This window comes from Haliotis cracherodii, unplaced genomic scaffold (assembly GCF_022045235.1).
Source record: "Haliotis cracherodii isolate W230 unplaced genomic scaffold, xgHalCrac1.p SCAF_12, whole genome shotgun sequence".
Classification (NCBI taxonomy): Eukaryota; Metazoa; Mollusca; class Gastropoda; order Lepetellida; family Haliotidae; genus Haliotis; species Haliotis cracherodii.
Window position 1 is genome coordinate 8,069,786 of NW_027266267.1, and position 25,043 is coordinate 8,094,828.

Consider the following 25,043-nt stretch of genomic DNA (forward strand, 5'->3'; position numbering starts at 1 on the left):
GGTCTGTAGTAAATCGAGTCTGGACTAGGCAATCCAGTGGTAGACATCATGGTGAGGTGAAATTGGGTTTAACGTCACGTCCAAGATTATTGCACGTATACACGTGTGTGTGTGTGTGTGTGTGTGTGTGTGTGTGTGTGTGTGTGTGTGTGTGTGTGTGTGTCGCTTGTACTAGTCTGGACTGATGCCGATTTATAGTGCTAGCCCACTGAGATACCATGCCGCAGTTTAACATGAATACCCCACTCAGACACAGTATACTGACTCCGAGCCGACCAGTCCTTGTTTTAGCCCCTTAACGCCGAGCGCCAGGCAGGGTAACAACAAGTACTATCTTTAACGTCTTTTGGTATGACGCGGCCGGGGTTCGAACCCGGGTGGAACGCTCTACCACTAGACTAGACCACTAAAGGCGGCCGATAGACACCATGAACATCGATCTATGCAATACGAAATGAAATGCATCAACCAAGCCAGCGAGGCTGATCTGGTGAACCCGTGGTCATCTCTTACGACAATTTAGCTCAGTCGCCTTTTACGGCAAGCATGGGATGCTGAAGATCTATTCCAAACCGGAACTTCATGGGTATATTGGCAAGAAACGTTTAAACAAGATCAAGTTGACCCACCCCCCCCCCCCCCCCCCCCCACCCCCACCCCCACCCCCACACACAATTAAATAAAAATTCCATCGTGACTTGTTTAGACCACGTGGTTCCTTTAAGTCTTCATGTCTTTTAGTAGTGCTCGATGGTTATCTTTAAAGGTACCCTGAGGACTAGTACATAATGGTCCTGATATATTATCACTTTCGCGGTAGTCACCAAGATTATTTCTTAAAATCCACCAGCGGCGACACTTACTAATATACACATGAATTCAATACAAAGGCGATATACACGAGTCCACAGAGTTGCAAAATGTACCTAATATATTTTGACAATTTTAAAATACTTTTTTGCTTTACGAGAAGAGAATAATACTCTTAATGGTACAGTTTCGGCCACTGTGAGACTAATTCTGGAAAATACAATATCAGTCGTTGGTGAACAGCCTCACATCTGACTGTATTGATAGTGAAACTCATCCCCCACAGAGGCGAGTCACATAAATCACACAGACGTTCGTTGTGTTAAGTGTTACTCCCCCAGCGACTTATTTCAATCGGAAGGTGATGGTTATTAGCTGTCAATAAAAAAAAAACAGGGTAACAAAACGACTTGGGCATAAAAAGGTATTTTTCAAAACATATATTTTCTTTGTAGTATTGGTAATAAAAAAAACATTTGGAACCTTCCGTGATAGAACTACGCCAATTTTGCAAATTTTGATCATTTGGTATGTTTTCTACCATCGAAGCCAGCCAAGAGGTTGCACATTGATGCGCACTTTTAAAGACTTCGTTAAGGTCACACTCGTTGAGTATTTTCTTGACAAATAATATCCATCGTAACATTTTTAAAAAAATAACAATTTGAAGAAATAACTTTGTGCAATAAGTTCACCCAAAGTCGTATATACGTTTTTGGTTTAAAAAAGTAAGGGTTTTATTGCTTGTTGCAATTTTATGCCAAAATGTCATGACTCCATATAATGTTTCAGTTAAATTTGCAAGGAGTCTTTTTGCTCACCATCCTATTTTAGACGCCACCTATTATCTGTACAAAGAGATTCACGGAGGAGTGTCTTTCTGTACTGTCATTGTCCCCGAGCGTCACGGCGATTGAGCTAATGACCCTTGGTCACGTTAGCAGATGGTCAAGTCATGAGTGGTCAATAAACGCTCGCCTTGACCTCTTACATCATTCCCTTTGGGCGTTCCCATTTACAGCCCAATCCCCTAAGCCCTCTTAAAACCAAGCGGGAGTTTTATGAAAGACTAAAACTGTAAAACCGCCATCTTGAAATTGCCATCAACACGCGTCCTATTTTTGTGGAATGTGTCAAAACATTCTCATGGGCTCTTGACGGTGTTTTAATCTCGCTTGTTTCGTAATTGATTCATTGAAACATCGGAGTGACAGCGTTTGATTAAATTTGATGAAAACAGACAGAGGTCAAAGTTTGATTAAGAGTGCACTCTGAGCCAGGGTCAAGGGTCAAGGCCTTGGAGAGGCTCAGATCGTTTTTGAATGGAAGGAATCACGGAGGACAAAATACACCTGAGGAGAGAGGACAGGGTTGAGTGTAATCCACTAGTGGGCGTAGATGTACATGTCTGCCATTTATATCTGCCGTGATATAACTGGAATCTTGTTTAAAACGGAGTTAACCCCATCTCACTCACTCACTCCTCCCACATCAAGCTGACACGCCGTGATATAACTGGAATACTGTTCAAAACGGCGTTAAACCCAACTCACTCACTCACTCCTCCCACATCAAGCTGACACGCCGTGATATAACTGGAATACTGTTCAAAACGGCGTTAAACCCAACTCACTCACTCACTCACTCCTCCCACATCAAGCTGACTAATTCTGGAAAAAAGGATTGCCTAAAGGTTTATTTAAGGAAAGTTCCCGACATGGGTACAATGTGTGAAGCCCATTTCTGGTGTCCCCCGCCGTGATATTGCTGGAATATTGCTAAAAGCGGCGTAAAACCATACTCACTCACTCACTATTGAAGGAAAGAATTCTGCTGGATCAGAGACAACAATATTAGTTGTAGCAGGATCACGAGGGGTTCGTGGGTTTCATGCGTCCCGTGCTAGGGTCCAGACCACGAGCCTGAGGCGAGTGGCATAAAACCTAGCGAGGGACTCGTAAACGAATTTATCTTACCGACATGTTTAAAATGACATTGTAAAAGAATTAACTCTAATTCAAAATTGATGGAAAACAGCTGTTCGTTTGAGCTGAGGTGAACTTGTGTTATTTTACGTGACTTTCATTGACCTTCTTTTTGCTTAAGTGGCGTTAAACCCAACTCACTCACCCACTCACTTTTTGCTTATAAGCGGGGTATAAGAAATTATTTCTCCTGCTGAGAAATGTATTTCCCTCCAAGGTGGGATACCTAGTATTTTATCAAGATGAAGCGGACCAATCAGATCTCATCGTTCTGACATGGAGGTATGATAAAATAAATTATTTTATGGTCTCTGGTAGCCGGATGATTAGAAAAAATGTGTTGTAAAAGAAATAAATGTTTGGATCCTACTAAAACAAGGACTGGTCCGCTCGGAATCCGTATGACGTGTCTGAGAGGGTATCTCAGTACTTTAAAACCGGCATAAGTCAGGACTTGTCCAAACAGACACACACATGTGTGATGAGGTGAAATGGGGTTTAACGTCGCGTCCAAGGTTTATTGCACGTGTGTGTGCGTGCGTGCGTGCGCGCTAGTCCGGATTGATGCCGATTTATAGTGCGAGCTCAATGAGATACCATGCCGCAGTTTAACATGAATACCCCACTCAGACACAGTATACTGACTCCGAGCCGACCAGTCCTTGTTTTAGCCCCTTAATGCCGAGCGCCAGACAGGGTAACAACAAGTACCATCTTTTAACGTCTTTTGGTATGACGCGGCCGGGGGTCGAACTCCGGACCTTCCGCTCTCCGGGCGGACGCTCTACCACCAGACCACGGTGGCGGTCAGACATACACATGTTCAACCATACATATACGTGCATGCACGTCGCTATATAAGTGCAATAGTGAGTGAGTATAGTTTTACGTCACTTTTAGCAATATTCCAACAATGTCACGGCGGGGGACACCAGAAATGGGCTTCTAGCATTGTACCCATGTTGGGAATCGAACCCGGGTCTTCCCTCTGGTTTGCGAACGCTTTTACCACTAGGCTACCCCACCGCTCCTATAAGTGCAATAATCTTGAACGCGGCGTTAAATCCATTTCACCTCACCTCGTTATTTACAAGCTGCGAGCATCCAGGAGCATATCAATAGTATTGGCCTCCATACGCACTTAATTATTGGTTCATAAGGTAGAATGTTTACCAGCTACATGTGCGCTCAATCACAATAAACAAATAACTAGAAATATTGTACCTTCATTGATTCACCCGTAGTTCGAGTGGGTGAGTTGGGTTTAACGCCGCTTTTAACAGTATTCCAGTTATATCACGGCGTGTCAGCTTAATGTGGGAGGAAAGCCCGAAGTGATGCAGGTCTCAGTCGTTTACCACTTCGGTGAAACCCACGAGCACGGGTGTGGTGCTGACAAACCTAGAAACATAATCGGGGCGAACCGGGATTCGAATCCACAATCATAGGTTTCTGGCGTGCCCAAAGGGACTCAACTCTGCACAGATTTGACACAGTGTACCATTTTCTCCTATTTTGAGCTTTGCATTCGTCTATTCGTTCAAGATTTTGGCTCAACATTTTCAGAATATGCATGGGAAGATAATTGTAGGAACAATTAAGGTATTTAAATTAGATACATTGCCATGATGTAATATTTTCAACAGAAATTGTCAAAGTTACCGTTCTGTGTGACGCCATGACTGACGCAAAATCACGCGACAACGGTATTTATCGGAAGTTCTGACTATTTCCGTTTGTTTCAATGAAAATTATAACAACAAATAACAGTACATAGATTGTCAGAATGTTTCTGATTACTTACATGTTACATTTATGTATATACGATCCCTGAATCAACGAAAGTCACCTCGTAAAATCCCGCGTACTGTTGAGAGTGAACACGCCATTTGGTTCCTCCTGAACAAAACACCACGAAAATATATTGTCCTTACCTACAGCCTATTCCCATCAAGTGACCTGAGTTACACTAAACTTGTGCCAATCACAGCGGAGTTATGCCCCCTTTTCTTTGTACGTGTGTAACCTCTCTGTCGCCTTTTGACGTCACAGAGAAAATCAGTTTTCGTCATTTACGGCATGCTATTTTTGGCATTGAATGTATGTCGTCATACATACGCATATAACTCTATTTGATATAAAGTTATGTCGTTCAGATATTGGGCAGTATTTTGTTCGCTCACAGTTTCCGTAAAGCTTCTAAATTAAAAAAATCGTCGCACAGTACTTTTATCGGTGTACGATAAAAAGCGGCGAAATTTACTGTTTTTCAACGCAGAATTAATTCTGGGACAACACTTAGAAGTGTCTTTTTTTAAACCGGTTTAAAATTTGCAGTTAAATTTACACCATCAAATAGGAAATTTAATTTCCTCCACTGCCCGACAATGACGTCATAACATTCAACAGAGAGAGAGTGTCTGTCAGTGGCCTCAGATGAACGAAGTTTGACTCGATGCTGAAAACAAACAGGCCCGGAAATCATTCATGTCAACCAGTAATAATCTTTTAAATGACTTTCTGTTTAATTCTTTTTAATAGTTCGCTGAAAACAAATCCTATCCTGTCAGTATCCCTTTTATTGCTTCTGTATATATCGAAATTCATTTTTGATCCCATGTGCTAAAAAACGAAACTAACATCTCTGTTTCATCTGGGGCGGTGGGGTAGCCTAGTGGTTAAAGTGTTCGCTCGTCACGCTGAAGACCCGGGTTCGATTCCCCACTTGGGTACAATGTGTGAAGCCCATTTCTTGTGTACCCCGCCGTGATATTGCTGGAATATTGCCAAAATCGGCATAAAACCATACTCATTCACTCACTCAATCTTTTTTATCCCTTGGACTAAACACGGAATGGCTTCAACACAAACATTCCCGGTTCAATTCTGTTGTGTCAGTGTGGTTTGTTTTTTATAGACTTCAAACAGTTATTTTACGTCCGCCTCTTTTAGTAATAGATTCGTTTTGAGAGAGATTTTAAAAAGAACACTTCGTGCGCACTTCTCTTATAGGCATTAACCTTGTGACAACCTTGTGATGTTTTTTGTTTAAATGTTAAAAGCATTTAAATCAAATCATATTTTCAAGAATAAAACCACGTAGAAGTATTCTTTGAGTGTTACTGAGCACCAGTATCAATTCATTTTTTGGATATATCCTCACCAACAAGATATTTTCAGTTGAAAATCAAACTTCTGATACAATTAACCGAGAGGCATAATCTTTTTATTCCTCAGTTTATATCGAAATTTCGGTGTTTTTCTCCCATTTTCAATTAATTTCTGGTTATTTCAATTATTTAATTATTTTTGAATATTTCAAATCTTTTCACGTTATTTTTGTTACTTTCACCATCCCATAGCGAGAATATAATCGAAATCACGAGAAAAAATACTTGAAATTTCGATTAATTTTCTTTTTAAATTATGCTACCAAAGTTACACCGTATGTCTTTCAAATTCGTACCCTATTAGGTTGCTACGCAGTAAACTGCAAAGAACAAGGCAGAACGCAGTATGGTTTATTAAAGAAATAACGACGAGTGGGAGTCGTTTATGGTACAATAAAACACTGAAGGGAAAATAAACCATGAGGCGCGCAGCCCCGAGTGGTTTAATCTCCCTGCAGTGTTTTATTGTACGATAAACAACGACCACGAGTAGTTTATTTCTTAAATGAGATATCAACAATATGAACAGCCTCTTTGAGGATGTTGATAAAATGTTCAAGCTTTGAAAATATTAACCCCTATTTAAATAATGATGACTCCCTCAATAGAGTCCGCCCTCGGCAACGTCGGACAAGTCCATTTTACAGATGGGTGTTTCCCGCATATTTTCACAATCCTCCAGTCGATTTCCTGTACCTTTTCTCCCAAGACCGATTGTCATATCTCCCACTTTTGGAGGCAATCGTTCGGCCATCGCGTTTATCTGCGTTGCCCTGCTACATCCATGGGGGACCGTGAAGATTCTGGGGTAGAATAGGTCTTCAGCAACCCATGCTTGCCGTAAAAAGTTACTATGCTTGTCCTAAAAGGCGACTAACGGGATCTGGTGGTCAGGCTCGCTGACTTGGTTGATGCATGTCATCGATCCCAATTGCGTAAATCGATGCTCATGATATCAACCACTGGATTGTCTAGTCCAGACTCGATTATTTACAGACCGCCGTTATATAGCTGGAATATTGCTGAGTGCGGCGTAAAACAACAAACCAACCAACCAACATCTATGGGAACAACTCACTAGACACTCCCCTCTCAAAAAGAACGTCGTCAAACATATGACGTCATCATGTTGCGAGCGCATGTTCGAATCTTCAGAGATGACGTCATGATAAAACAATGTTTTATCATGAAATAATCCACGCTTCGTTCTTCTGATATTGTACTTTGCGATTTATCGCGTAGCTATTTTATATTGTACGATAAAACATTGTTCTATCATGACATTCATTTATATTTTAAAACATTCCTAACTGTAAAATAATTCCACTGAAAATGTCTGTGTTAGTCGGACTCAATGATCGAAAGGAGGCAAGCTTTGTATGACCCAGTTTCCGTTTAGGGAGGTATGAGCACTTTTGTACAGGGTGAAAAATTGACGTGTCAGGCTACAGGAGTAAACATACAATACCCTAAGTATAAGGGAGGTAACTCATAGAGAAGTATGATTCTGGGTATACAGAAACTACTTCAATTTTAACAATATCTGAAAAGATTAATTATGAAAACATATGAATAACTTTGTCATTTCAAAACAATGCTAACTGTAATAAGCCAGCAAAAGAGTTTTTGTAGCTTTCCATTCAGTAAAAAATGTTAAACATTTTCATGTACACCACTATGATCGTGTCAACAACTTAATACCTCTTGTTCCAAGAGTGAGTGAGTGAGTGAGTTGGGTTTAACGCCGCTTTTAACAGTATTCCAGTTATATCGCGGCGTGTCAGCTTAATGTGGGAGGAAAGCCCGAAGTGATGCAGGTCTAAGACGTTTACCACTTCGGTGAAACCCACGAGCACGGGTATGGTGCTGACAAACCTAGAAACATAATCGGGGCGAACCGGGATTCGAACCCACAATTATAGGTTTCTGGCGTGCCCAAGGGACGCAACTCTGCACAGCGAATCGCGGCGCCTTAGACGACTGGGCCACCCGTGCCCCCTCTTGTTCCAAGAGCAAATGTGGTGAAAACATATTACCGTATTCGACGTAATAAGCGCCCCGCTCTAATAAGCGCCCACGGCGATATTTTCTGATATATTGGCTAGTGAACAATCCCAATAAGCACCCCTTCCGATTGATCTTGGTACACAGGACTTATTCATTCGTGTAAAATACGTATATTATATGCATTCTTAATTATGGGAAATTAAATTCTGGAAAAATATATCTGTCGTATATAAACATTTCAGGCTGTCAGCATAAACCACGAAATTTACGATCTTCCAAATCTGTTGTTTTTCACCAAAATGATATTCTAATAAGAGCCCCCAATTTCTAACTTTGAGAGCGCCCTGGGCGCTTATTATGTCGAATACGGTACTAGTTTTGCGTTCATGATAATTATGTTCGTTCTCTATCTTTATATTACACATGTATCTAAACTCAGAAGTGTCATATTCTCATTCCTGATTCTGACGGTACCACATGCAAATTACAATTTTTAACCATCTGGGTTTCATATGTGCGTTTATGACAGTATACGCACTTGCGTCAATAGCTAGGTATGCTACACGGCCCGAGAAGATCCGGGGTCGAATGGGTCTTCAGCAACCCATGCTTGCCGCAAAAGGCGACTTGTCGTAAGAGGTGACTAACGGGATAGGGTGGTCAGGCTCGCTGACTTGATTGATGCAGGTCGTCGTATCCCAATTGTCTGGATCTATGCTCATGCTCATTGAAATATGTTCCTCATTAAAGTTGAATAAATATATCCTGTAAATAATTCCAAATATGTGATTTCTGGTGAATATGTGATTTCTGGTATGATTTGAACATTAAAAGTACATAATAAACCTAGCATGTAAATTCCTCAAAATGTGTGTTTTCTGGTCTATTCCATTGTAATGAAAGGTAAACAGGTAACTTTTACTTGACTAACCAACCTTGACTAATCCTGGTATAAGCTGTCTGACCAAAGGGATGTCTGACAAATGGGATGTCTGACAAATGGGATGTCTGACCAAAGGGATGTCTGACCAATGGGATGTCTGACCAAAGGGATGTCTGACCAAAGGGATGTCTGACAAATGGGACGTCTGACCAATGGGATGTCTGACCAATGGGATGTCTGACCAAAGGGATGTCTGACCAAAGGGATGTCTGACGAAAGGGATGTCTGACAAATGGGATGACTGACCAAAGGGATGTCTGACGAAAGGGATGTCTGACAAATGGGATGTCTGACCAAAGGGATGTCTGACGAAAGGGATGTCTGACAAATGGGATGTCTGACCAAAGGGATGTCTGACCAAAGGGATGTCTGACCAAAGGGATGTCTGACCAATGGGAGGTCTGATCAATGGGATGTCTGACCAATGGGATGTCTGACCAATGGGATGTCCGACACTTGGGAGGTTAATTAGTTGTCATGGCCAGTTCGTGTCCTTTGTTGCGGTTGTAGTGAAAAGTAATTGCTTGTTGTTCCAATACACAAATAGTACTTTATTAGGAGGAGAGACGTTGTGCTGATAAACCAAAAAAACGTTACATGTTTTCAGCGTCACTAAAGAATCATTATTCAATGCTTTATTAAATAGACGTAGGAACATAAACTTTATTAGATCGGAAGAATATTTAGATAAAAAACATAAACTGTATTTGTTTCACATTAAGTCATTCAAATTTTAAAATTCATGTATATTATTCTAAGAATCCTTCGTATGACTATTTAAAATGTTGAAGACGTTTTGGTGCAATAGATCTGTTTCACAGCGTAAACAAGCAACTCCACGACAGTTTGTTAACACCGCGTTTATTGTTCAGAATATGCAAAACTATGGAATCCTTAAAGGGACATTGTCGCATTGGCGCCGTTACATAAATTGAGTGAGTGAATGAATATAGTTTACGCCGCTTTTAATATTATATTGCAATATTCCAGCAATATCACGGCGGGGAACACCAGAAATAGGTTTCACACATTGTACCCATGTCGGGAATCGAACCCGGGTCTTCGGCGTGACGAGCGATCGCTTTAACCACTAGGCTACCCGACCGCCCCCGTTACATAAACAATCAAAAAGTGTCAAATGAACCAATGCAGGACAACGCGACTGTTTGTAGTTTTGACGTGCTTTGAAATATTTTTTATTTTTTTTAACAACGGACGACGATGCGTTAGCGCGATATACATTATAATGCGTTTTCGCACTATTGCCCTATCTACGTTGCGTTAAAATGTGCAACAGCGAAACAATGTCCCTTCAAGGATTACATACAAAGCGGATATTAACACTTGGCAGTCCGTTCACAAATGAAATTAATATCGGCACCACACGGTGCGTCGTTCATTTGGTAGTGAAAGCGTTTCATCAGGTTCATGCAGTGTTCACTGGCCCTGTTCGGTTGACCTGGCGCCCAGTTGCTATAGGCGATCTCTGTGGCCTCACCCTCCCAGGCCCATTTGCCCCCAAGTCGAAGGTCAGTGGCCCCCACGAAGTAGAAGCCAGCTAGGACAAAAGAGATTGAAACATATACTCTCCAAAAAAAAGTAGGGGATCATGAAATATAAATGTTAATACCAAGTATAAGAACGAATATAATTGTTGACGACAAGCATCCTACACAAGAACGTTTATGTCTGTAAGCTCTTTCCATAATGGGGTGGTGGGAGTAGCCTTGTGGTAAAAGCTTTCGCACGTCACGCTGAAGGCCCGGGTTTGAGTCCTCATTTGGGTACAATGTGTGAAGCCCATTTCTGGTGACCCACGCCGTGATGTTCCTGGAATATTGCTAAAATCCACCTCACTTACTCACTCTTCCTATAGTTTGCACGTGCCTCATGCAGTAGCGCGACACACGTGCGCAGGATGTCATTCCTTATTTTGACATTTTCAAGAAAGGGCGAGTAACTTCTGTGGACCATTATTTCTGACGATCTTATAGATTCTGCTTATCAAAACTTTTTTCATTCATTGTTTGTGTATGAACAAGCGAAGCGGCGTCGTCAAAGCGCGGAGCATCTACGGGCTTTTGCGTGCTGTCAGAACCAGCGAAGCGGCGTCCTCAAAGCGCAGAGCGTCTACGGGCTATTGCGGGCTGTCCGCACCAGCGAAGCGGCGTCCTCAAAGCGCGGAGCATCTACGGGCTATTGCGTGCTGTCAGAAGCAGCGAAGCGGCGTCCTCAAAGCACGGAGCGTCTACGGGCTATTGCGTGCTGTCAGAAGCAGCGAAGCGGCGTCCTCAAAGCGCAGAGCGTCTACGGGCTATTGCGGGCTGTCCGCACCAGCGAAGCGGCGTCCTCAAAGCGCGAAGCATCTACGGGCTATTGCGTGCTGTCAGAAGCAGCGAAGCGGCGTCCTCAAAGCACGGAGCGTCTACGGGCTATTGCGTGCTGTCAGAAGCAGCGAAGCGGCGTCCTCAAAGCGCAGAGCGTCTACACGCTATTGCGTGCTGTCAGAAGCAGCGAAGCGGCGTCCTCAAAGCACGGAGCGTCTACGGCTATTGCGTGCTGTCAGAAGCAGCGAAGCAGCGTCCTCAAAGCGCAGAGCGTCTACGGCTATTGCGTGCTGTCAGAAGCAGCGAAGCAGCGTCCTCAAGGCGCGGAGCGTCTACGGGCTTTTGCGTGCTGTCAGAACCAGCGAAGCGGCGTCCTCAAAGCGCAGAGCGTCTACGGGCTATTGCGTGCTGTCAGAAGCAGCGAAATGATGAGCCGAAACCAGATTCTACGAAATCGAGCTCAAACGGCGAATCAAATTGCTGCAAACATTCATCAGGCAACTTAAGTAAGAGTTACGGGTTTGACGATCAGAAATCGTCTTCATGTAGCTCATCCCCATGCTCGACGGCCACGTGTTGTGCCTCCCCTTATAAATCGTCAAATTGCAACATGACGTCATTGGTATACACAACGTCGAAACTGGGGTGATCGTCGCTGGTCACGTGTCGTGTTTTCAAATGAGTCCCGATTCACTTTGTACCTTCTAGGATTGCCGTGGTCGTGTCTGCCGTTTGCGTGGCGCGTGGGTCGACGTTTTGTCTTTCAGAACGACAACGCCCATGCTCACCGTACCGTCAATGATCACCGCCAGCAGCACAACATCCACAGAATGCAATGGCTAGCAATGGGCTCAGACATTTTCCCTATTGAACACGTCTCGGACATGATAGGGAGATGTGTACGTCAACGTCATTGGCCGCCGACCACGTTGGCTGAACTTGGCCAGGCACTACAAGAGGAGTGGGACACACTCCCTCAAATCGCCATTAGGAGACTCATACGCAGTATGCCTCGTCGAGCGATTGAATGTTTGACAAATCGTGGTTGTATAACGCACTAATGATCAATCTTTTTTGAAATGTCCCAATTTAACCCTATCGACCTTCAAGATCGTTGGCGGTCATACTTCACTACCGGTTGTAATGTGGTACCAATTCGTTCATTATTATCATACAATTATAACAAGAAACTAATATATCTTACAATTTACTGGAAAATTGAAGTTATTTCCGAGGATCCCCTATTTAAGAAGGTGTGTTTATCAGAATGTGTGTGTGTGTGTATCAGAATGTGTGTGTGTGTATCAGAACGTGTGTGTGTATCACAATGTGTATGTATCAGAATGTGTGTGTATCAGAATGTGTGTGTATCAGAATGTAAGTGTATCAGAATGTGTGTGTGTGTATCAGAATGTGTGTATGTGTATCAGAATGTGTGTATGTGTATCAGAATGTGTGTGTGTATCAGAATGTGTGTGTGTATCAGAATGTGTGTGTGTATCAGGATGTGTGTGTATCAGAATGTGTGTGTGTATCAGAATGTGTGTGTGTGTATCAGAATGTGTGTGTGTGTATCAGAATGTGTGTGTGTGTATCAGAATGTGTGAGTGTATAGGGATGTGTGTGTGTATAGAATGTGTGTGTGTATCAGAATGTGTGTGTGTATCAGAATGTGTGTGTGTGTGTGTGTGTGTGTGTGTATCAGAATGTGTGTGTGTATCAGAATGTGTGTGTGTATCAGAGTGGGTGTGTGTATCAGAGTGGGTGTGTTTCAGAATGTGTGTGTGTGTATCAGAATGTGTGTGTGTATCAGAATGTGTGTGTGCATCAGAATGTGTGTGTGTGTGTGTGTGTGTGTATCAGGATGTGTGTGTATCAGAATGTTTGTGTGTATCAGAATGTGTGTGTATCAGGATGTGTGTGTATCAGGATGTGTGTGTATCAGAATGTGTGTGTGTATCAGAATGTGTGTTTATCAGAATGTGTGTGTGTATCAGAATGCGTGTGTATCAGGATGTGTGTGTATCAGAATGTGTGTGTGTGTGTATCAGGATGTGTATGTGTATCAGAATTTGTGTGTGTATCAGAATGTGTGTGTGTATCAGAATATGTGTGTGTATCAGGATGTGTGTGCATCATAATGTGTGTGTATCAGAGTGTGTGTGTATCAGAATGTGTGTGTGCATCAGAATGTGTGTGTGCATCAGAATGTGTGTGTGTGTGTGTGTGTGTGTGTGTGTGTGTGTGTGTGTGTGTGTGTGTGTGTGTGTGTGTGTCAGAATGTTTGTGTGCATCAGAATGTGTGTGTGTATCAGGATGTGTGTGTATCAGAATGTGTGTGTGGTCAAAGGTTTTACTTTGTTAACCAAAACCGAGAAGGAGTGTTTTATCCGACGGTTTTATGAACCGTCGAGACAACATTTATTAATAGTCGTGTAAAATCATTTATAAAACTGCTTTACGACAGTCTAAAGAAACGGTCGTAAAATATTTCTATCCTTGTTCTATCCAGTTCAAGCCAAGCGCCAGGCAGGGAAACAGCAAGTAGCACCATTTAACGTCTTTTGGAATGACGTGATTCGAGCCACCAGTGTTCCCCTCTCCGGGCAAACGCTCGTTACATCAGAGCACGGAGGCGGTCCAGACACAACATATGATTTCGATTAATGCCATTCGATTTTCATATAAGAGGTGGCATATTCTGGTGGAAAGTGGCGCGTAAAAGTACAAACAAAGTTACATATATAGGACTTGAAATAACTGTCCTAGGCAATCATTGCTAATCTTAAAATAAAGCCACAGTAATATATATTTTACTCGATAAATGCAAAAGAGTAACACGGGGAGGGAGACTTGTAACATTCAAAATCGTTGATAACTAGAAAGCTTGGAAAAAAATATTTATGAAATACATGCATATCACACTTGTCAGACATGACGTCATTCTAGATTGTTATGTCGACACGATACAATGGACATCACGAGCTTTCGTGACAGCTGAATAAGGTGAGAGGGTGAGTGACAGTATTCCAGTTATATCGCGGCATGTCAGCTTGATGTGGGAGGAAAGCCCGAAGTGATGCAGGTGTCAGACGTTTACCACTTCGGTGAAACCCACGAGCACGGGTATGGTGCTGACAAACCTAGAAACATAATCGGGGCGAACCTGGATTCGAACCCACAATCATAGGTTTCTGGTGTGCCCAAGGGACGCAACTCTGCACAACGAATCGCGGCGCCTCAGACGACTGGGCACCCGTGAATAAGGAGGTATACCAGTTTAATTACCCATAGGGTTAAAAATAACCGAGGTAAAACAAATTTTACTTCACGCACACGAGTGTATTATTTACGACATCCGGACGGGATTGGTGACGTCATTGTGACGTAAAGTAATAATAACGTCACACTAGAAACGACGTCATAGCTGAAAATTGTTGACGTGAGTGGTCGTGATCAAATCATTTTTCTCAAGGGGAGAAGGCAAGAATTAAGGAGTTATGGGTGAAAAAGAAATGATTACATTCGTATTTTTGTCATGATTTTACGAAACTTGCGTAAGAATTCATGTGAATGCAAAAATGCTGACACTCGTTTCGTAAAATCAGTATAGCACACATGCTCATATAATAATCTCCGCTTGTCATACGAGGGGTAGGTTTCTCGACAGGATAAACCCATCAGACCGTTGGGTCGTATACGGATAAATGTGGAAATATAAAGGTCAGGTACTACGAACAAACATGGCGTCGGCCTTGTCAATCGGTGATCGAGTAAGAATTCTAGCTCGGGGACCTGGACAAATTACGACGTTAATTGTTATCATTATCAAAATAATAATCAAAGGTACCGAAATCCAGTGATTGGCACCATGAGCATCAATCCACACAATTGGGAAAGACTAGGTCTTCATAACCCATGCTTGCCGTAAAAGGCTAACAATGCTTGTCTTAAGAGGCGACTAACGGGATCGGGTGGTCAGGCTGGCTGACTTGGTTGATGCATGTCATCGTATCCCAATTGCGGGGGTCGATGCTCATGATGTCAATCACTGGATTGTCTGGTCCATATCATCTTCCCGAGACAAGAAAGTGAAAGACTAAAAATGTCCAGTTTTCACTCTTCTCGAATTAGGCTGGAATTATGGAGTTATATTTTGGTTGGAGTAACGCGTCAATGCACGCAATAAAAATCGCGTCACGAAAACAACATTCGGTTCGTAAACTGCCGTGCTGATTTCGGTCGATTGCAAGATTTGCAAAGAATGTGTACCGTTAACTTAGCGTCAACAGATATTTGTCAAATCTTTTCATGTTTTTAATGAAGGTGCTCACGTGATTTGATGCACTTCGCGAAGTAAGACCCGTTTTATTACAATATAGATCGTGATTATCGATCAGATCGTCTTCACTGGACGTCGCCATTTTGTTTGAAGCAAATGCATGTGATATGAGAGGTGGAATCTGATTGGTCAATAGCAGACACATAGAAGGGACATAACTCGTAACAGCCACTGGGGGCGCCTCGATCGAACCCAGAAATTCCGGCCGAGTTCGGTAAGCGTAGAAACTGTAAGATGGCTCCAGACTGGTACAGACCGTCGTCATACAGCTGGAATATTGCTAAGTGCAGCGTTAAACAAACAAACAAACAAATTTACCTTTCGCAGTGTTCCTGATGAAGTCATGCTCTTCTTTGCTGGTTATCTTGGCAAGGTCACTTCCCAACAGTTTGCACTTTGACTGAAATGGGCAATCATTATTTTGTTCTATACTAAAAGATGACACACTTTTTTAGGGATACGAAATACAAGAAAAAACAACAATGAACTGAGGTGAATGTCATAAAGGCTAAGTACAACTGTTAGTCGCCTCTTACGACAAGCATAGTCACCTTTTACGGCAAACATGGGTTGTTGAAGACCTATTCTACCCCGGATCTTTACGGGACACAGAGTACAACCATCAGATGAACACCCAATATAGGAGGACCGCCTCCGTGGTCTAGTGGTAGAGCGTCCGCCCGGAGAGCGGAAGGTCCGGGGTTCGATCCCAAGCCGCGTCATACCAAAAGACGTTAAAAGATGGTACTTGTTGTTACCCTGTCTGGCGCTCGGCATTAAGGGGCTAAAACAAGGACTGGTCGGCTCGGAGTCAGTATACTGTGTCTGAGTGGGGTATTCATGTTAAACTGCGGCATGGTATCTCTGTGTAAGCACTATAAATCGGTATCAGTCCGGACTAGTACAAGCAGCCACACACACACATACACGTGCATGCACGTCGCTATATAAGTGCAATAATCTTGGACGCGACGTTAAACCCCATTTCAACTCACTTCACTCAATATAGTATCCCCCGACAGGCAATGCGTTACATGCTAAACTCTTTCCCAGTAGTCAGTGCTAATCGATAAAGCCGACTTATGACGACTGGGTGGTCAGTATGTGTAACCTGGCTCCCAGTGAGTGAGTGCGTTTGGTTTAACGCTGCTTTTAACAGTATTCCAGTTGTAGCGCGGCGTGTGAGCTTAAGTCTCAGGCGTTTATCACTTCGGTGAAACACACGAGCACGGGTATGGTGCTGACAAACATAATCGGGGCGAACCGAGATTGGAACCCACAATCATAGATTTCTGGCGTGCCCAAGGGACGCAACTCTGCACAAATATCGCGGCGCCTTAGACGACTAGGCCACCCGTGCCACCCCTGGCTGACAGTGTATATCGCTGCTTATTTTGTTAACCGGGAGCCTAGTTTCTAAAGCGTTCACTCGTTCCGCCGAAGACCCGGGTTCGAATCTCCACATGGATACAATGTGTAAAGCCTATTTCTGATGTTCCTGTGTTATTGCTGGGATATTGCTCAAAGCGGCGTAAAACCATACTCACTCACTCACTGATTCTGGTTTGGGTGGAGCTTAAACATTGATGGCTGTGGCGTAATCAACGTTCACTTACACATTCTCACGTCAACTCCGAAATTGTTAACTTACTCGAGCAGCCTCGTATGACCCTGTAGTCGTGGAGAACATGTAGCAGGACTTCCCATGCAGGAGGAAACTCTGGGGGCATTGTAGACCTGTGCGAATGAACAACGGTTGATTCATGAGTGAGTGAATGAGTGAGTTTGGTTTTACGCCGAATTTAGCAATATTACAGAAATATTACGGGGGGGCTTCACATTGTACCCATGTCGGGATTCTAACCCGGGTCTTCTGCGTGTCGAGCGAACGCTTTAACCACTAGGCTATCAATCAATCAATCTTTATTGTATGAAAGGCCATTGGCCCATATACGCATACAGATAAACAATATTATTTACAGCTGTACAGCGCATTATATAATTATTGGATAACTTATATGATGCTTGACATGTAATAAAGGTATTGTAATAACATTGGTAATAACCACAGTGGCAGCAGTAGTAGAAAAAATACAAAAGGAATACCAAAGGAATGGAATGGAAATATGACGTTTTACGTCGCAAAGGCTTTCAGCCATAGCGCGACATTCAATACAGAAGGATCTATCAGAAATATACTCATCATGTCAGGACAATTAGACAATTAAAATGTATATGCATTTCTAGTAGAAACAAACAGACAAAAATGAAATGTAGATACTCCTGATCTAGATGCGAAAGTTTCAAAACAACTTATTATTTCTGGACATATCGGATTTACTAAGTAGTTTACTACGCACTCGTAGACTTTGATAGATGTATTGTAATATCTTAGTTAATTTTTTACTAGAGATACCATTAAAAGATAATATTTTGTTCATGGAATAGTGGTTCTTAGTTATATCAGGCATATATTTCAATCTTAGGTTGTCGTAAATTGGACATATAAACAAAAAGTGTAATTCGTTTTCAATATGGCTATCCGACCGTCCCTGTTCATGATTCATGAACAAAACTGCACTTGCACTTGCACTTGCACTTGTACAATATGCACTTGAAACTTCACACTTCACTCCGCTCATTACAGTGTATTGTGAAATTACGACCCGATGCTCCTTGAGAAACAAACAGAAGCCCACGTCAGACAACATGAGGACTTAAACAATACCTGGTACTCGCAGAAACAAACAGAAGCCAACAGCAGACAGGATTAGGGTTTAAACAATACCTGGTACTCGCAGAAACAAACAGAAGCCAACAGCAGACAACGTGAGGACTTAAGTAATACCTTGTACTCTCAGAAACAAACAGAAGCCCACAGCAGACAGGATGAGGGTTTAAACAATACCTTGTACACGCAGAAACAAACAGAAGCCCACAGCAGACAGGATGAGAGTTTAAACAATACCTTGTACACGCAGAAACAAACAGCAGCCCACATCAGACAACATGAGGACTTAAACAATACTTTGTACACGCAGAAACAAACAGACACCCACATCAGACAGGAGGAGGGTTTAAACAATACCTTGTACACGCAGAAACAAACAAGCCCACAGCAGACAGGATGAGGGTTTAAACAATACCTTGTACTCTCAGAAACAAACAGAAGACCACATCAGACAGGATGAGGGTTTAAACAATACCTTGTACACGCAGAAACAAACAGACACCCACATCAGACAGGAGGAGGGTTTAAACAATACCTTGTACTCTCAGAAACAAACAGAAGCCCACAGCAGACAGGATGAGGGTTTAAACAATACCTTGTACACGCAGAAACAAACAGACACCCACATCAGACAACATGAGGACTTAAACAATACCTTGTACACGCAGAAACAAACAGACACCCACATCAGACAGGATGAGGGTTTAAACAATACCTTGTACACGCAGAAACAAACAGGCACCCACATCAGACAGGAGGAGGGTTTAAACAATACCTTGTACTCGCAGAAACAAACAGAAGCCCAGAGCAGACAGGATGGGGGTTTAAACAATACCTTGTACATGCAGAAACAAACAGAAGCCCACAGCAGACAGGATGAGGGTTTAAACAATACCTTGTACACGCAGAAACAAACATACACCCACAGCAGACAGGATGAGGGTTTAAGTAATACCTTGTACACGCAGAAACAAACAGACACCCACAGCAGACAGGAAGAGGGTTTAAAGAATACCTTGTACTCGCAGAAACAAACAGACACCCACAGCAGACAGGAAGAGGGTTTAAAGAATACCTTGTACTCGCAGAAACAAACAGGCACCCACATCAGACAGGAGGAGGGTTTAAACAATACCTTGTACTCGCAGAAACAAACAGAAGCCCAGAGCAGACAGGATGAGGGTTTAAGCAATACCTTGTACATGCAGAAACAAACAGACACCCACAGCAGACAGGATGAGGGTTTAAGCAATACCTTGTACATGCAGAAACAAACAGACACCCACAGCAGACAGGATGAGGGTTTAAGTAATACCTTGTACACGCAGAAACAAACAGACACCCACAGCAGACAGGAAGAGGGTTTAAACAATACCTTGTACACGCAGAAACAAACAGACACCCACAGCAGACAGGAGGAGGGTTTAAACAATACCTTGTACACGCAGAAACAAACAGACACCCACAGCAGACAGGATGAGGGTTTAAGTAATACCTTGTACTAGCAGAAACAAACAGAAGCCCACAGCAGACAGGATAAGGGTTTAAACAATACCTTGTACACGCAGAAACAAACAGACACCCACAGCAGACAGGATGAGGACTTAAAGAATACCTTGTACTCTCAGAAACAAACAGACACCCACATCAGAAAGGATGAGGGTTTAAACAATACCTTGTACATGCAGAAACAACAGACACCCACATCAGACAGGATGAGGACTTAAACAATACCTTGCACTCGCAGAAACAAACAGAAGCCCACAGCAGACAGGATGCGGGTTTAAACAATACCTTGTACACGCAGAAACAAACAGACACCCACAGCAGACAGGATGAGGACTTAAAGAATACCTTGTACTCTCAGAAAGAAACAGAAGCCAACATCAGATAACATGAGGACTTAAACAATACCTTGTACTCTCAGAAACAAACAGACACCCACATCAGACAGGATGAGGGTTTAAACAATACCTTGTACATGCAGAAACAACAGACACCCACATCAGACAGGATGAGGACTTAAACAATACCTTGTACACGCAGAAACAAACAGGCACCCACATCAGACAGGAGGAGGGTTTAAACAATACCTTGTACTCGCAGAAACAAACAGAAGCCCAGAGCAGACAGGATGAGAGTTTAAACAATACCTTGTACTCGCAGAAACAGACACCCGCATCAGACAGGAGGAGGGTTTAAACAATACCTTGTACTCTCAGAAACAAACAGACACTCACAGCAGACAGGATGAGGACTTAAACAATACCTTGTACACGCAGAAACAAACAGAAGCCCAGAGCAGACAGGATGAGGACGCCGTGTGTGGCCATGCTGCAGTTGTCTTTTCGGCAATGGAGGCTACAACTTCACTCCCTGCATATAACCATGTCGGGTGTGAGATTCGTGATGACGCTGAGTGTTACTGGGACAGTAGTGAGGAGACATAATTTAAGGCGTGTAGTATTTAATATGTATTTACCTGCAACAGCCTGATATATTTGCTCGCCGGCATTTTACGATAGGGCTACTGCAGTTGCAGCTAAAGGTTAAACATGTATTTGAGTTTGGAGTTGACTGTTGTGACCATACTCTAAAAAATGGAACTTTTTTACATTTTCTACTTTCAGCAATTATTCAGTCTTACTGAATCAGTAAAAGAGCATCTTCGTGGCGTCTGTTCGGTGAGTGCGGGTCGGGGGTTCGATTCCCTTCTGCGTCAAAACAATAGATGTTAAAACATAGCACTTGTTGTTACCCTGCCTGGTGTTAGGCCTTAGGTGTACTGGAACATCCATGTTAGCCTGCGGCATGATACCTAACTGGGCTAGCACATACACGTGGTATTAGTCCAGACTAGTCCGAGCAGACACACACCATGCAGACACATGTGTTGTGTGACACCGTATACCATGCAGACATCTGTGTCATGTGAAACCATGTACCACGCAGACATGTGTGTTGTGTGACACCATGTACCATGCAGACATATATGTTGTGTGACACTGTATACCACACAGACATATGTGTTGTGTGACACCGTGTACCATGCAGACATATGTGTTGTGTGACACCGTATACCATGCAGACATATGTGTTGTGTGACACCGTATACCACACAGACATATGTGTTGTGTGACACCGTATACCACACAGACATATGTGTTGTGTGACACCGTGTACCACACAGACATATGTGTTGTGTGACACCGTGTACCATGCAGACATATGTGTTGTGTGACACCGTGTACCATGCAGACATATGTGTTGTGTGACACCGTATACCATGCAGACATATGTGTTGTGTGACACCGTATACCACACAGACATATGTGTTGTGTGACACCGTATACCACACAGACATGTGTGTTGTGTGACACCGTGTACCACACAGACATATGTGTTGTGTGACACCGTGTACCATGCAGACATATGTGTTGTGTGACACCGTGTACCATGCAGACATATGTGTTGTGTGACACCGTGTACCATGCAGACATATGTGTTGTGTGACACCGTATACCACACAGACATATGTGTTGTGTGACACCGTGTACCATGCAGACATATGTGTTGTGTGACACCGTATACCATGCAGACATATGTGTTGTGTGACACCGTATACCACACAGACATATGTGTCATGTGACACCGTATACCACACAGACATATGTGTTGTGTGACACCGTGTACCACACAGACATATGTGTCATGTGACACCGTATACCACACAGACATATGTGTCATGTGACACCGTATACCATGCAGACATATGTGTTGTGTGACACCGTATACCACACAGACATATGTGTTGTGTGACACCGTATACCACACAGACATATGTGTTGTGTGACACCGTATACCACACAGACATATGTGTTGTGTGACACCGTGTACCATGCAGACATATGTGTTGTGTGACACCGTATACCACACAGACATATGTGTTGTGTGACACCGTATACCATGCAGACATATATGTTGAGTGACACCGTATACCACACAGACATATGTGTTGTGTGACACCGTATACCATGCAGACATATATGTTGAGTGACACCGTATACCACACAGACATATGTGTTGTGTGACACCGTGTACCACACAGACATATGTGTCATGTGACACCGTATACCACACAGACATATGTGTCATGTGACACCGTATACCACACAGACATATGTGTTGTGTGACACCGTATACCACACAGACATATGTGTCATGTGACACCGTATACCACACAGACATATGTGTCATGTGACACCGTATACCACACAGACATATGTGTTGTGTGACACCGTATACCACACAGACATATGTGTTGTGTGACACCGTATACCATGCAGACATATGTGTTGTGTGACACCGTGTACCATGCAGACATATGTGTTGTGTGACACTGTGTACCACGCAGACATATGTGTTGTGTGACACCGTATACCACAGAGACATATGTGTTGTGTGACACCGTGTACCACACAGACATGTGTGCTGTGTGACACCGTATACCACACAGACATATGTGTCATGTGACACCGTATACCACACAGACATATGTGTTGTGTGACACCGTGTACCACACAGACATATGTGTTGTGTGACACCGCAGACAAGGGGCAGTGAAACGTCCCTGCATGTTACGTAGGACGAATTTACGTTTCAAGGTTTTACATTTGTGATGAAATAATTTAATTTTCCGGAAGACAATTACATAACAAGAATATAATAAATAGGAGGTGAGGTGAAATGGGGTTTAACGTCGCGTCCAAGATTATTGCACTTATATAGCATGCACGTGTATGTATGTGTGTGGCTGCTTGTACTAGTCCGGACTGATGCCGATTTATAGTGCTAGCACACTGAGATACCATGCTGCAGTTTAACATGAATACCCCACTCAGACACAGCATACTGACTCCGAGCCGACCAGTCCTTGTTTTAGCCCCTTAATGCCGAGCGCCAGACAGGGTAACAACAAGTACCATCTTTTACGGTCTTTTGGTATGACGCGGCTGGGGATCGAACCCCGGACCTCCCGCTCTCCGGGCGGACGCTCCACCATTAGACCACGGAGGCGGTCCATAATAAATAAGATGTTCCCAGGGCCGAATAACGAATGACGGGGAAAGGGAGACATGTTCACGAGTGGCAATAAGCATAAATGCACCTATTAGTATTGAGATATATGATAGTCGTAAAGAAAGGCCCGGATGGAGTGTTTAGGGCTGTGCCTCACTGACGAAGCACCTGTTACCCTGACATTTTAGATGCACACGAGCTGATGATGTTTACCTCTACGTGGCCATTTTATGGATTGGCGTTAGAGAGATTGCAGGGTGTGGAAACGTCATTTTTATAGTCAGCAGATTGCAACTCCACGCAACGTGTGTGCATTTTACGGTTAAAGTTCTGTTATTTACACGATGTCGTGCATATTGTGATAAATTGTCTGTTATTTACACAATGTCGTGCATATTCTGATAATTTTTCTGTTATTTACACGATATCGTACTGGAATATGTACTTCTTATGTACCCGATATCGTGCGATTAGACACAGCCGTGTCATTCGTCGGCAGTCGCACCTTTCCGTAGCCTGCAAGAAGACTCGATGAATGTCATGCGCAAAAATACGACAAACCAATCAGAATGCGCGTATGAATTCAAGTTGTTCGTCAAAGAATCCCTCAGAAATAATTGTGATTTTACATATGTCTTGCATCTAACAATATACTGTTAAATGTGTTCAATCTTACTGTATAATTCCGCATGTCCAGATGTGGTTTAAATTGCATCTGAAATATATATAATATATGGGGAAATATCCGTGAACCATTACGCAACGAGTTGACGATTGTTTTAGACATGTCCGTTTGCGCTAAGACGGAACCCGGTCGCCAAAATGGCCACGAGAGGGGCACGAGTCGCTATTCGGCTTGTCCCGGAATAACACGAGTTGGTCACGAATGGTGTGTATGTGTCTGTCTGCGTGTTTGTGTTTAGGCAGCAGAATATGTCAACAACGTGTGTGTGTGTGTGTGTGTGTGTGTGTGTGTGTGTGTGTGTGTGTGTGTGTGTGTGTGTGTGTGTGTGTGTGTGTGTGTGTGTGTGTGTGTGTGTGTGTGTGTGTGTGTGTGTGTTGTTTGTCTCTGTGTGTGTTTGTCTCTGTGTGTGTTTCTGTGTCTGTGTGTCTGTCTGTGTGTGTCTGCTTGTACTAGTTCGGACTAATGCCGATTTTATAGTGCTCGCCCACTGAGAGACCATGCCACAATGTAACATGAAAAACCCTTGTCGACCAATCCATGATTATCCCCACAATGCCGAGTACCAGACAGGGTAACAACAAGTACCATCTTTTATTTTGGTATGAAGCCGTCTTGGATCGAACCACGGGGTGCAGAAATCAGGCAGTCAAAGTGAGAACGCGGTGCTGGGCCGTCGATGCTGGTGTACCAAGTGCAGTATGTAGTATTTGTACAAGCGTGGCTGGTGGGAAATGCAGGACAGAGAGCAAACACCTGCGACTGGTTTATGTTACGTATCCGGGATGGGTGTCATAGCAGCGGGCTTGATAACACTGCGCCCGTCGGTTTAGCAACAAGCAATAAATCCTACACGCCAACACTGATATAACTGTAATACTGTTCAAAAGCATCGTGAAACCCAACTCACTCACTCACTCCTCCCACATCAAGCTGACACGCCGTAATATAACTGTAATACTGTTCA

At 43.2% G+C, this 25,043-nt stretch overlaps 1 protein-coding gene across 1 annotated transcript; it reads right to left on the minus strand.

Moving 5' to 3' along the window:
- Nucleotides 1–10,054: 10,054 nt before the first annotated feature.
- Nucleotides 10,055–20,658, minus strand: LOC139457502 (perlucin-like). Its single transcript, XM_071238889.1, has 4 exons — nucleotides 20,585–20,658; nucleotides 17,236–17,321; nucleotides 15,903–15,984; nucleotides 10,055–10,473 (listed from the first exon to the last, which is right to left on the minus strand). The coding sequence occupies exons 1-4, from the start codon at nucleotides 20,646–20,648 to the stop codon at nucleotides 10,253–10,255; spliced, it is 453 nt and encodes a 150-aa protein (XP_071094990.1). The 5' UTR covers nucleotides 20,649–20,658; the 3' UTR covers nucleotides 10,055–10,252.
- Nucleotides 20,659–25,043: the final 4,385 nt, after the last annotated feature.